The 13,294-nt window shown below is 41.4% G+C and overlaps 1 protein-coding gene across 5 annotated transcripts in view; it reads left to right on the forward strand.

Moving 5' to 3' along the window:
• The window catches only part of ripk1l (receptor (TNFRSF)-interacting serine-threonine kinase 1, like), a 74,401-nt gene that overhangs the window by 44,866 nt on the left and 16,241 nt on the right, over window positions 1–13,294 (forward strand). For all 5 annotated transcript variants that reach the window (XM_068001757.1, XM_068001758.1, XM_068001759.1 and 2 more), the window contains exon 9: window positions 9,972–10,074. In XM_068001757.1, coding sequence (XP_067857858.1) covers window positions 9,972–10,074 — 103 coding nt within the window. The remainder of the gene's footprint in view (window positions 1–9,971; window positions 10,075–13,294) is intronic.

Below are 13,294 nucleotides of genomic sequence, written 5' to 3' on the forward strand. Positions count from 1 at the left end.
AAGTTAAAGATAGTGTGAAATTGAAAGAAAAAGCATACAATTCCGCGAAGATTGGTGACCGTCAGAAGATTGGACAGAATATAAAAAACAGCAAAGAATGACTAAAAGAATAATAATGAGGGAGAAATTAGAGTACTAGAGAAAGCTAACTAGAAATATAAAAACAGATAGTAAGAGTTTCTACAGGTATTTAAAAAGGAAAAGAGTAAGTAAAGTGAGCGTTGGTCCTCTAGAGAGTGAGTCTGGGGAATTAATAATGGAGAATAAGGAAATGGCGGATGAATTGAACAGATATTTTGCGTTCGTCTTCACTGTAGAGGATACAAATAACATGCCAGAAATGATTGTGAATCAAGAGGTGAAAGGGAGGGAGGAACTTAAAACATTTACAATCACCAGGGAAAGGGTTCTGAAAAAAATTATTAGAACTAAAAGCTGACGGACTTCATCCAAGGGTCTTAAAAGAAATGGTTGCAGAGATAGTAGATGCATTGGTATTAATTTTCCAAAATTCCCTAGATTCTGGAAGGGTCCCATCAGATTGGAAAATAGTGAATGTAACTCCTCTATTCAAGAAAGGAGAGACAAAGAAAGCAGGAAACTACAGGCCAGTTAGCTTAACATCTGTCATAGGGAAAATGCCAGAATCTATTATTGAGGAGGTTATAGCAGGGCACTTAGAAAATCTCAATGCATCAGGCAGAGTCAACATGGCTTTGTGAAAGGGAAATCGTGTTTGACTAATTTATTAGAGTTCTTTGAGGAAGTAACAAGCAACATGGATAAAGGGGATCCTGTGATGTGGTGTACTTGGATTTCCAGAAGGCTTTTGACAAAGTGCCACATCAAAGGCTAATACACAAAATAAGAGCTCATGGTGTAGAGGGTAACATATTAGCATGGATAAAGGATTGGTTAGCTAACAGGAATCAGACAGTAGGCATAAATGGGTCATTTTCAGGTTGGCAAGATGTAACGAGTGGAGTGCCACAGGGATCAGTGCTTGGGCCTCAACTATTTATGATCTATATCAATGACTTGGATGAAGGGACTGAATGTATGGTTGCTGAATTTGCTAATGACACAAAGGTAGGAAAGTTAGTTGTGAAGAGGACATAAGGAGTCTGCAAAGGGATATAGAAAGAAAGACTCTATGGGAAGGATGTACCATCCGTGGCTAACTAAGGAAGTTAAAGATAGTATCAAATTGAAAGAAAAAGCATACAATTCCTTGAAGATTAGAGGCAGGTCAGAAGATTGGACAGAATATAAAAAAGTGAGTGGGCAAAAATTTAGCAGATGGGGGATAATGTGGGAAAATGTGAACTTGTCCACTTTGGCAGGAGGAATAGAAAAGCAGCATATTTAAATGGAGAGAGATTGCAGAACTCTGACGTACAGAGGGATCTGGGTGTCCTAGTACATGAATCACAAAAAAATTAGTATGCAGGTACAGCAAGTGATTAGGAAGGCTAATGGAATGTTGTCATTTATTGCAAGGGGAATGGAATATAAAAGTAGAGATGTTTTGCTACAGTTGTACAGGGCATTGGTGAGACCACATCTAGAATACTGTGCAGTTTTGGTCTCCTTTTTTTAGAAAGGACATAATTGCTTTGGAGGCAGTTCAGAGAAGATTCATTCTACAGATTCCTAAAATGAGGGGGTTATCTTATGAGGAAAGGTTGGACAAGTTAAACTGGAGTTTAAAAGAATGAGAGGTGATCTTATTGAAACATATAAGATCCCGAGGGACTAGAAAGGGTAGATGCTGAGGGGATGTTTCCCCTTGTGGGAGAGACTAAAACTAGGGGCCACATTTTAAAAATAAGGGGGTCTCCCATTTAAGACGGAGATGAGGAGAATTTTTTTCTGAGAGTCTGTGGAACTCCCTTCCCCAGAGAGCGGTGGAGGCAGGGTCATTGAATATTATTAAGGCGGAGTTAGATAGATTCCTGATTAACAAGGAAGTCAAAGGTTATAGTAGGTAGATGGGAATTCTGACAGGGCTGGACAAACTGGATGCAGGGAGGATGTTTCCTCTGGCTGAGGGGTCCAGAAAAGGAGTCACATTCTCAGGATACGGGGTAGGACATTTGGGACAGAGATGAGGAGAAATTTCTTCACTCAGAGGGTGATGAACCTGTGGAATTCTCTACCACGGAAGGCTGTGGAGGCCAAGTCACTGAATATATTTAAGAAGGAGCTAGATAGATTTCTAGACATAAAAGGCATCAAGGTGTATGGGGAGAGAGCAGGGATATGGTATTGAGATAGAGAATCAGCCATGATCATATTGTATGGTGGAGCAGGCTCGAAGGGCCGAATGGCCTACTCCTGCTCCTATTTTCTATGTTTCTAAGGTACGGTTGAGGTCACAATCAGATCAGCCATGATCTTATCAAATGGCAGAGCAGGCCCGAGGTGCTAAATGGCCTACTCCTGCTCTTAATTCGTATGTTCTTATAAGTGTTAAAACAAGAAATGGTTAAAAGGTGTAAAAGAGGAGTTGGTAAAAAAATATTGAAGACGGGTTGGAATAAGTGTCAAAAGGGCAATTGGCTAAAGTGCTCAATCTTAGATAATTGAAGGAGTTTATTTTTTAAACATCGGAAAGTTAGAGAACAAGGAAAGTTTAAAGTATTGGAAATATGAGTTGTACGTTTTTAGAGTAGTGCAGAAGAGTGTTAGTAGTTAGGGAGGAGGCAATAAGCAATTGTACACGTCAGGCAAACAGTTGGAGCAGCTTAAGCAGGACGTGACTGGCTAAAGACAAAGGTCAAATCATCTGGAACACCAAAAGACTGGAACACCTGAACAAGTACCCTAAATCCCCACAGGCCTCAATTAATAATAATGGAGCTGGATTTAACAAGGAAACGTTTTAATAGGTTTTTGGTGCTGGAGTCATGTGTTGATGAGGGAACCAATAATAGCAATCTCTAGAATGCATACTACACTATTGAATCACCTATTACAATGACTTACTTATCTTTATTCATGTATAATTCACTGTCCACATACCTCACTATTGAAGATAAGGAATGGAAATGAAGAAATAAATATAAGTAAAGAGCTTTAGGTAAGGAAAGAGTTAAAGAAAGATCAGTCATTGGAGTAGGTGATTCAGTAGTGAGGTATTTGGACAGTCTTAACAGGGCACAATATTAACAAGGCTGTTTATTGTTTTCCTAGGCAAGAGTAAAGGATCTAGAAAAGAGCATGGAGAAATTGATGTAAGGGAAGAGATGGAAACTGTCGTAATGTTACATGTTGTTACTAATGATATTATGAAAAGAAGATTAGAATCATTAAAAAGGAGTACAAAGTATGGTGGATACATTTTAAAGCAAAAGTTGCAAAGATCATGGTACCTTGGTTGCTTCCAGTGCTGCCTGAGGAAAGGGGAGAAGGAACAGGAAGTAGATTTCAATATTTGGTTATCAAAATGGTGTTCACAGGGGGAACTGACTTTATAGATAACTGGAATTTTTTTTTTTGAACTAAATGTAAATTATCAAGGGGCTAAGCTCTTAGTGCAGAGTATGGTCATAGTAACTACGATTCATTTGGACTAAAGAACTTGGGGAAGGGGTAACTGAGAAAGCAGTAAACGAAGATGAAGAATAACACGGACAACAGAATGAAGGAAACAATATTGATCAGGGTGCACAGGGATACAGCGAAGATAGAAATAGATATGAATAAGAAGTCTAGGCATAGACTATAAATACTTTTATGCTAATGCAAGAAACATTAAGGAAAATCAGGAGTAAACTTTTTAAATTGTGGGAAGGCAAATTTTACAGAACTAAGAGGTGATTTGGCAGAAGTGGACTGGACACAACTACTTGAGGAGAAATCAATGGCAAGCCAGTGGGAGGTACTAAAAAGTGAAATTCTACAGGTACAATGCAGACACATCCCCTCAAAGAAAAAGGGTGGCACTGCCAAATTTAGAGCCCTCTGGTTGTCTAGAAGTATACGGGGCAAGATAAAGCAGAAAAAGAAAGCTTATGACTGTCACCAAAAACTAAATACTGCAGAAAGCCTAGATGAGTATAGAAAGTACAGGGATGACGTAAATAAGGAAAGCAAAGAGAGGGCATGAAAAAATATTAGCTAGTAAGATTAAAGAAAACCCAAAGATGTTTTATCAGTACATTAAGAACAAGAGGATAGCTAAGGAAAAGGTGGGACCTATCAGGGATGATGAGGTTAACTTGTGTGTAGTAGCAGAGGATGTGGGTAGGGTTTTAAATGAATATTTTGTCTCCATATTCACAAGAGAAAGGGATGATCCGGAAGTAGTAGTTAAAGAGGAGAGGTGTGAACTATTGGATAAGGTAAACATAACGAGAGAGGAAGTACTAGAGGGACTGGAATCCTTGAAAATTGATAAGTCACCAGGGCCGGATGGATTGTTTCCTAGGCTATTAAAGGAAGCCAGGAAGGAAATAACGGATGCTCTGAGGATCATTTCCTAATCCTCACTAGATACAGGGGAGGTACCGGAGGACTGGAAGACTGCAAACGTAGTACCGTTGTTTAAAAAGGGTTTGAGGGAAAGGCCAAACAATTATAGGCTGGTCAGTTTTACCTCTGTGGTGGGCAAATTATTAGAATCGATACTGAGAGATAGGATAAACTGTCACTTGGAAAGGCATGGTTTAATCAGATTTATGGATTTGTTCAGGGAAGGTCATGCCTTACAAATCTGATTGAATTCTTTGAGGAAGTGACCAGGAGGATTGATGAGGGTAGTGCAGTGGATGTTGTCTGCATAGATTTTAGTAAGGCATTTGACAAGGTCCCACATGGCAGACTGGTCAGAAAGGTAAAAGGCCATGGGATACAGGGAAATGTGGCGAATTGGATCCACAATTGGCTCAGTAACAGGAAACAAAGGGTAAAAGTCGATGGATGTCATTACGAATGGAAATCCGTTTCCAGTGGTGTTCCACAGGGCTCAGTGTTGGGTCCCTTGCTGTTTGTGGTATATATTAATAATTTGGACTTGAATGTAGGGGGCATGATTGGCAAATTAGTAGACGACACAAAAATTGGCCGTATAGTTGATAGTGAAGAGGATAGCTGGAGACTCCAAGAAGATATCAATTGGTTGGTGGTGTGGGCAGAAAAGTGGCAAATGGAGTTTAACCCGGAGAAGTGTGAGGTAATGCACTTAGGGAGGGCAAACAGTAAAAGGGAATACGCAGTAAACGGGAATATATTGAGAGGGGTAGAGGAAGTGAGAGACCTTGGAGTGCATGTGCACAGGTCCCTGAAGGTGGCGGTACAGGTAGATAAGGTTGTGAAGAAGGCATACGGAATGCTCTCCGTTAAAATAGATTAAAGGGTAAGACGGTACATGAGCAGTGGTGTTCATTTAGGGAGTTATTTTACAACTTTCAAAATAAATATATTCCACTGAGGAAAAAGGGTGTAAAAGAAATGACAGCCACCCGTGGCTAAGTAAAGAAATCAAGGATAGTATCCGACTAAAAACAAGGACATATAAGGTAGCCAAACTTAGTGGGAGGATAGAAGATTGGGAATTCTTCAAAAGACAGCAAAAAGTAACTAAAGGATTGATTAAGAAAGGGAAGTTAGATTATGAAAAGAAATTAGCAAAAAATATAAAAACAGATAGCAAGAGTTTCTATAGTTATATAAAAAGAAAAAGGGTGGCTAAGGCAAACATAGGTCCCTTAGAGGATGAGACCGGGAAATTAATGGTGGGAAACATGGAGATGGCAAAAATGCTGAACAAATATTTTGTTTCAGTCTTTACAGTAGAGGACACTAAGAATATCCCAACACTGGACAAACAGGGGACTCTCGGGGGGGAGGAGCTAAATACGATTAAAATCACTCAAGAGATGGTACTCAGTAAAATAATGGGACTCAAGGCGGATAAATCCCCTGGACCTGATGGCTTCCATCCCAGGGTCTTGAGGGAAGTGGCAGTGGGGATTGTGGATGCTTTGGTGATAATTTTCCAAAATTCCCTGGACTCAGGAGAGGTCCCGGCAGATTGGAAAACTGCTAATGTAACACCGTTATTTAAAAAGGGTAGTAGGCAGAAGGCTGGAAATTATAGGCCAGTTAGCTTAACATCTGTGGTGGGTAAAATTTTGGAGTCTATTATTAAGGAGACAGTAACGGAACATTTAGATAAGCATAATTTAATAGGACAAAGTCAGCATGGCTTTATGAAGGGGAAGTCATGTCTGACAAATTTGCTTGAGTTCTTCGAGGATATAACGTATAGGGTGGATAAAGGGGAACCAGTGGACGTAGTGTATTTAGACTTCCAGAAGGCATTCGACAAGGTGCCACATAAAAGATTATTACTTAAGATAAAAAATCACGGGATTGGGGGTAATATTCTGGCATGGGTGGAGGATTGGTTATCAAACAGGAAGCAGAGAGTTGGGATAAATGGTTCATTTTCGGACTGGCAACCAGTAACCAGTGGTGTTCCACAGGGGTCGGTGCTGGGTCCCCAACTCTTTACAATCTATATTAACGATTTGGAGGAGGGGACCGAGTGCAACATATCAAAATTTGCAGATGATACAAAGATGGGAGGGAAAGTAGAGAGTGAGGAGGACATAAAAAACCTGCAAGGGGATATAGACAGGCTGGGTGAGTGGGCGGAGATTTGGCAGATGCAATATAATATTGGAAAATGTGAGGTTATGCACTTTGGCAGGAAAAATCAGAGAGCAAGTTATTTTCTTAATGGCGAGAGACTGGAAAGTACTGCAGTACAAAGGGATCTGGGGGTCCTAGTGCAAGAAAATCAAAAAGTTGGTATGCAGGTGCAGCAGGTGATCAAGAAAGCCAACGGAATGTTGGCTTTTATTGCTAGGGGGATAGAATATAAAAACAAGGAGGTATTGCTGCAGTTATATAAGGTATTGGTGAGACCGCACCTGGAATACTGCATACAGTTTTGGTCTCCATACTTAAGAAAAGACATACTTGCTCTCGAGGCAGTACAAAGAAGGTTCACTCGGTTAATCCCGGGGATGAGGGGGCGGACATATGAGGAGAGGTTGAGTAGATTGGGACTCTACTCATTGGAGTTCAGAAGAATGAGAGGCGATCTTATTGAAACATATAAGATTGTGAAGGGTCTTGATCGGGTGGATGCAGTTAGGATGTTCCCAAAGATGGGTGAAACTAGAACTAGGGGGCATAATCTTAGAATAAGGGGCTGCTCTTTCAAAACTGAGATGAGGAGAAACTTCTTCACTCAGAGGGTGGTCGGCCTGTGGAATTTGCTGCCCCAGGAAGCTGTGGAAGCTACATCATTAGATAAATTTAAAACAGAAATAGACAGTTTCCTAGAAGTAAAGGGAATTAGGGGTTATGGGGAGCGGGCAGGAAATTGGACATGAAGCTGAGTTCGGATCGGTCAATGCCCTGTGGGTGGCGGAGAGGGCCCAGGGGCTATGTGGCCGGGTCCTGCTCCGACTTCTTGTGTTCTTTAGATTTGTGGTTGGGATCAGATCAGCCATGATCTTATTGAATGGCGGAGCAGGCTCGAGGGGCCGATTGGCCTACTCCTGCTCCAATTTCTTATGTTCTTATGTTCTTATTAGCTGAGGTATAGAATACAAAAGCAGGGATGTAATGATGGAACTGTATAAAATGCTGGTAAGGCCACAGCTGGAGTATTGTGCGCAGTTCTGGTCACCACATTACAGGAAGGACGTAGTTGCTCTGGAGAGAGTGCAGAGAAGATTTACAAGAATGTTGCCAGGGCTTGAAAATTGCAGCTACGAGGAGAGATTGGATAGGCTGGGGTTGTTTTCCTTGGAGCAGAGGAGGCTGAGGGGAGGCTTGATTGAGGTGTACAAAATTATGAGCGGCCCAGATAGAATAGACAGGAAGTACCTGTTTCCCCCAGTGGAGAGTTCAAGAACCAGAGGACATAGATTTAAACTGATTGGCGGAAGGATTAGAGGGGACATGAGGAAAAACCTTTTTACCCGGAGGGTGGTGGGTGTATGGAATTCGCTGCCCGAATTGGTGGTAGAGGCAGGGACCCTCAACTCTTTTTTTTTAAAAAGTACCTGGATCTGCACCTAAAGTGCTGTAAGCTGCAGGGCTATGGACTGGGTGCTGGAAGGTGGGATTAGAATGGGCACCTGGTTGTTCTTCGAGCCAACACGGACATGATGGGCCGAATGGCCCCCTTTTGTGCTGTATCTTTTCTATGGTTCTGTTAAGAATATACGATTGAAATTCGAAGGCTATGCAACTAGGGAAAATCTTGATATTAGAATTACTGAGACATGACTGAGAGCAGGAGATGGGGCTGAAAGGGTATAGAATGTTTCATAAAGTTAGACTCCATGAACTAATGATAAGGGAGAGCTGAAAAGCTATTGAAAGGGAGGATATAACAGCTGATAGGGGCATCGCAGAAGCTATATGGATAGAACTTATTAATGATATTAGCAACTCCCACAGACCCCCCTGCCATTTACCCCTTCCCAATGTAAAAGGCTAGATAATAAGATGCTTGGACAAGATTAAAAGAGTGCAGGAAATTACAATGTAATAATCATGAGGAATTTCAATATCTAAAGGGGGTGCTGTAGCAGATGCTTGAGAAGAGGGTTTTCCTCTGTGCCACTCCACAGCACCATCCACTTGTTAGCACTACAGCATGCCTGCAAGAAAATGCAGCCAAGCTTCAGGCCACAGTTGACCATTGCTGTCACTGCACATATGCAAACCTTTTGCTGCATGGTCGCCACTGGTGCCCATGCAGCATATGGCAAAGCTCGTCATTTTCCCCTATGCTGATCCAGGCTCTGAAAAGGCAGGTTACCACAATCATTCCTAAATTGGTTTGCGAGGGCCCACAGAAATGACGGCGTTTTGGCAGGGATGGCCAAACAGGCAATGCTGTTTATTAAGATGTGCTTAGAAGGTTACATAATAATGCACAATAAATATCCAATGCGCTGCTTCAAGAAGAGCAAGGAGTTCTCCCAGTGTCGCCACCCTCATTCCTCCCTCAATCAGCATCAAAAACAGTTTAGCTGGTTATCATCTCATTTTTAACACACCACATTCTCCGAGCTGCCCATCTTGCAGCAGCTCACCAAACTTACTCTAATAGTATCTCCCAGTCTCACAATCTCTATCATCAAGGATAAGAACAGCAATAGCATGGAAACACCATCACCTCCAAGGACCCCTCCAAGTCACAAATTATCCTGCTTGAGACATATTCCACCAGTCTTTCATTGTCACTAGGTCAAATTCCTAGGATTCCCTACTTAACACCATTCTATGACCTGTATCACAAGGATTGAGTGTTTCAAGAAGGCAGCCCACTATCGCCTTCTTGGGGCAACTAGAGACAGGTAATAAATGCAGCCTCGCCAGCGTCACCGACATCCCGAGACCAATTGTGTTTTTTTAATTTCTGTTTGTGGGACCTTCCTGTGTGAATTGGCTGCCACGTTTGCCTACATAACAACAGTAACTACACCTGAGAAAATAATTTGTTGGATGTGAAGTACTCTGGGATGTCCTAAGAACATAATATGGTTCCATATAAATGCAAGGTTTAATTACATTAAAATATGACTCATTCACAAAAGGTCTTTGAGACAGTTGTTTTTAACACAACTACCAAGAATCATTATCAGACATGCCAAACTTAGGACATTCATTATAAAAGAGAAAGAAATAAAGAAATGTTTACATTTCTATAGCACCTTTTCATATTGTTGAAATATTCCAAAGTGCTTCACATTGTGAATTACTTTTTAAGTGCTATGACTGTTGTTATGTAGAAAACTTATTGTAACTCCTCAAAAATGAACTACTCTGGACCAACAGTCTGGAATCGGATTCTTCAAAATAGCTGCAAAGTTGATTCCATGGCCTTCCTCACAGTGGAATTCGTGTACCTATTGTTCCTATTTTAACCACTTCAGGAATTGTCCCAGAAGAAACCAACTGCTCCGAGAGAACTGGTGAAAAGGATGCGGTCTTTGCAAGCGGATTGTGTCGCTCAAATGCCAGACCACTCTCCAAAAGGTAATCCTTGCATTTTGCACAACAGCAAATTTATTTTGTTAAAGTGTGAACAAAATACATTGGGCCAGAATTTGGTGTCAAAATAATGATGAGGCTAATAGCGCTCACCGTTATTTATGCGCAAATCGGACAGCAACTTCAGGCGGGGGCAGATGCCCGATTAAATATGAACGTCCAAAAGTTGCTCTCCTCCGTTAGCTTCCCGAAAACGGCATCTCACTGCCTGACTCACCATTCAAATGCACAGAACGGCGTGAACTTCCTGTATTTGCAAGGTGGATACAAACTAAACTCACAACAGAAAGTTAGGGCTTGTCCATTTCAGTCTAAGTACCCTTTTAATGGCATGATAAGTGTTAATTACTGCCAACCAAACTCTTTAGCACTGAAAATTAACTATTACAAGTGTGAAGTCTCGTTCCTTCAGGTTTTAATTCTTGTTGGAGATTTGTTTTTTTTAAAAAAAAATTTCAACTTTTTCTTTGTCTTTTCTTGTCTCTCTCTTAACCAATCTTTCTTCCCCTCTCTTTATTTCTCTTTCTGTACCTTATTTGACATTGAATTCACTATTCTAACTTACACTTCCTTGTTCAGACGCTGCACTGTTCATTTAACAATCCTTCAGTCTGATGGGTTAAGGAGATGCAGTTACTTGCCCTGTTCACTCAGATTCCAGATGCCCTGTAGAGGGCGCCGCGCCGTTTCCATCTCCCACTTCCAGCAACTTCCAGTGCTAAATCTTATGGAAGTTAAACGGGCAAGGGCAAGTCTAACTAACGGCGGACACCGTTCGTTGACCGGATACGGCAAATTCTGGGCCAATGTTATCTTTTGATATGTATATATTAACCTGCTTTTGAGAAGTTTTAACTCTGAATCAAAGATTCATTGTTTATTGTGGTCCCCTTTTTCTTGGCACCAGAAATATGCAAACCACTCAGTTCTTAAAGATCCGTCATATATTCATGTTGACCCCTTCTCTTTTTCTGTTTCCTCATTTTCCCCCAACCAGTTTCCCTTCCCCTTTCCTCTCCTGAAGGTGTTAACTCCTTGCCGGAATACAGTTCCACCTGTGCCAGGGATCCTCTCTTACCTTGCCCAAATGTCATTCTTTTTGTGTGAGCCCAGAAAGTGAGTGTCAGAAGAGGCTGATCCTATCCTCTCCTGTTGTCCGCCCACACATACGTTGCCAGCAAAGGCACCGAATAATGATCAGGATTGGGGACTCTGGCCAGTTTTCCCCCTCCAAATCAGGGGTGCTGAGGCCAATAGTAGCATGGGACACTGACACTAGTATTGGCACAGGAAGCAGCTGTACCACTGGGACAGGCTTCACCTGAAACGGGCTGGGACCAAAGGATAAATAGGGCTGTAGAAAAGACTTTAAACCAATAAAGGGCTCAGGCAGAAATAAAAATAGCCTAAAGATCAAAAAAAGGGATGAGAGTGAAGTCCAGATCATCAATAGTGTTAAAGGTAATATAAATACTTAAGGTTCAGAAACAAATATTGGAAATAATAACAAAATAACTGATTAAAAATAAACAGAAGTGATTAAAAACCAAGGTGCATCATAAATTAAAATGTGTGTTAAAAACATCAGGGCATAAGGGCAGGAATTGACCACAACAGACTGAGCAGCACTATTAACAGATAAAACTACAGATGAACAGTGAGAGGTGTTCAAAAAAGTATTTGGTAGAATACAAGACCTGTACATATCCCCTAAAGGGTAAGACCTCTGTGTATGTAATTAAACAATCTTGGTCAACAAGAGAAATGAGAGATAGTATAAAACTAAAAGAAAAGGCTTACGCAAAAGCAAAGTAAGGGAGAGATTCCGCGGACTGGGAGAGATATAAACAACAGCAAAGGAATACAAAGAAAGTGGAAAGAGCTGCAAAAAGGGAATATGAGAAACTTACAAGGGATATCAAAGACAACACTAAAGGTTTTTACAAATATATTAAGAGAGAGGATGGCTAAGAGTAATCTGGGCCCCTTAATGACACATGCAGATGATAATGTAATTGGAAATCAGGAAATGGCAGACTTATTAAATAGCTACTTTTTATCTGCCTTCACACTAGAGGATGAGGATAAAGTACCAGAGATACAAAGGAAACTAAAAAATAAAGCAAGGGGAGGAACTAAATAGATTCAATATTAATTTCTTGTAAAATGCTAATGGAGAAACAAATGAGATTAAAGATAGACAAATCTCCAGGACCAGATGGTTTCCACTCCAGGGTTTTGAAAGGAGTAGGTGAGGAAATTGTTGATGTATTAGTCATGATCATAGTAGGTACAGCACAAGAGGAGGCCTTTCAGCCCATCATGCCTGTGTCGGCTCTTTGAAAGAGCTATCCAATTAGTCCCATTCTCCCCCTCTTGCCCCATAGCCCTGTAATTTTTTTCCCTTCAAGTATTTGTCCAATTCCCTTGTTTGAAAGTTACTATTGAATCTGTTTCCACCACCCTTTCAGGTAGTCATTCCAGATCATTACAACCCTTTGTGTAAAAAAAAATGTTTCCTCATGTCGCCTCTGGCTCTTTTGCCGATCACCATAAATCTGTGTCCTCTGGTTACTGACCCTTCTGCCACTGGGAACAGTTTCTCCTTATTTACTCTATCAAAACCATTCATGATACTGAACATCTCTATCAGATCTCCCCTTAATCTTCTTTGTTCTAAGGAGAACAACCTGAGCTTCTCCAGTCTCTCTACATAACTGAAGTCCCTCATCCCTGGTACCGTTCTAATAAATCACTTCTGCACCCTCTCCGAGGTCTTGACATCTTGTCTAAAGTAAAACACAGATGCAGGTCCCATTCTTATATTTACAAACTGATGAGTTATGTTAAAACATTGAATAAAGGTTGCACACTACTAAATCCCACATCCTTCAATCTGCATGCCAGACCTCACCAATCTGCCGATCTGAGTTGGTACCAGGCCTGCGAGAGTCCGTGCACTAGGGGGGAGGGTGCAAGAGGCCCTCCAGACATATGCCCAAAAGGCAGTGGGAGGCAGCAGGGGATGAAGTCAATGCCAGGCACATAGCACCACGAACATGGATGCAGTGCAGGTAGAAGTTCAATGCTTTGACATGAGTGGTCAAGGTGAGTGAGGTTAACTGTCTAGTGGCGTCTCCTACCAACTGCACCACTAGCCGCATTCACTGCTTCACGCACTACACCCCCCCCCCCCCACCATCCC

The sequence above is a fragment of the Heptranchias perlo genome, chromosome 2, assembly GCF_035084215.1.
Source record: "Heptranchias perlo isolate sHepPer1 chromosome 2, sHepPer1.hap1, whole genome shotgun sequence".
NCBI lineage: Eukaryota > Metazoa > Chordata > Chondrichthyes > Hexanchiformes > Hexanchidae > Heptranchias > Heptranchias perlo.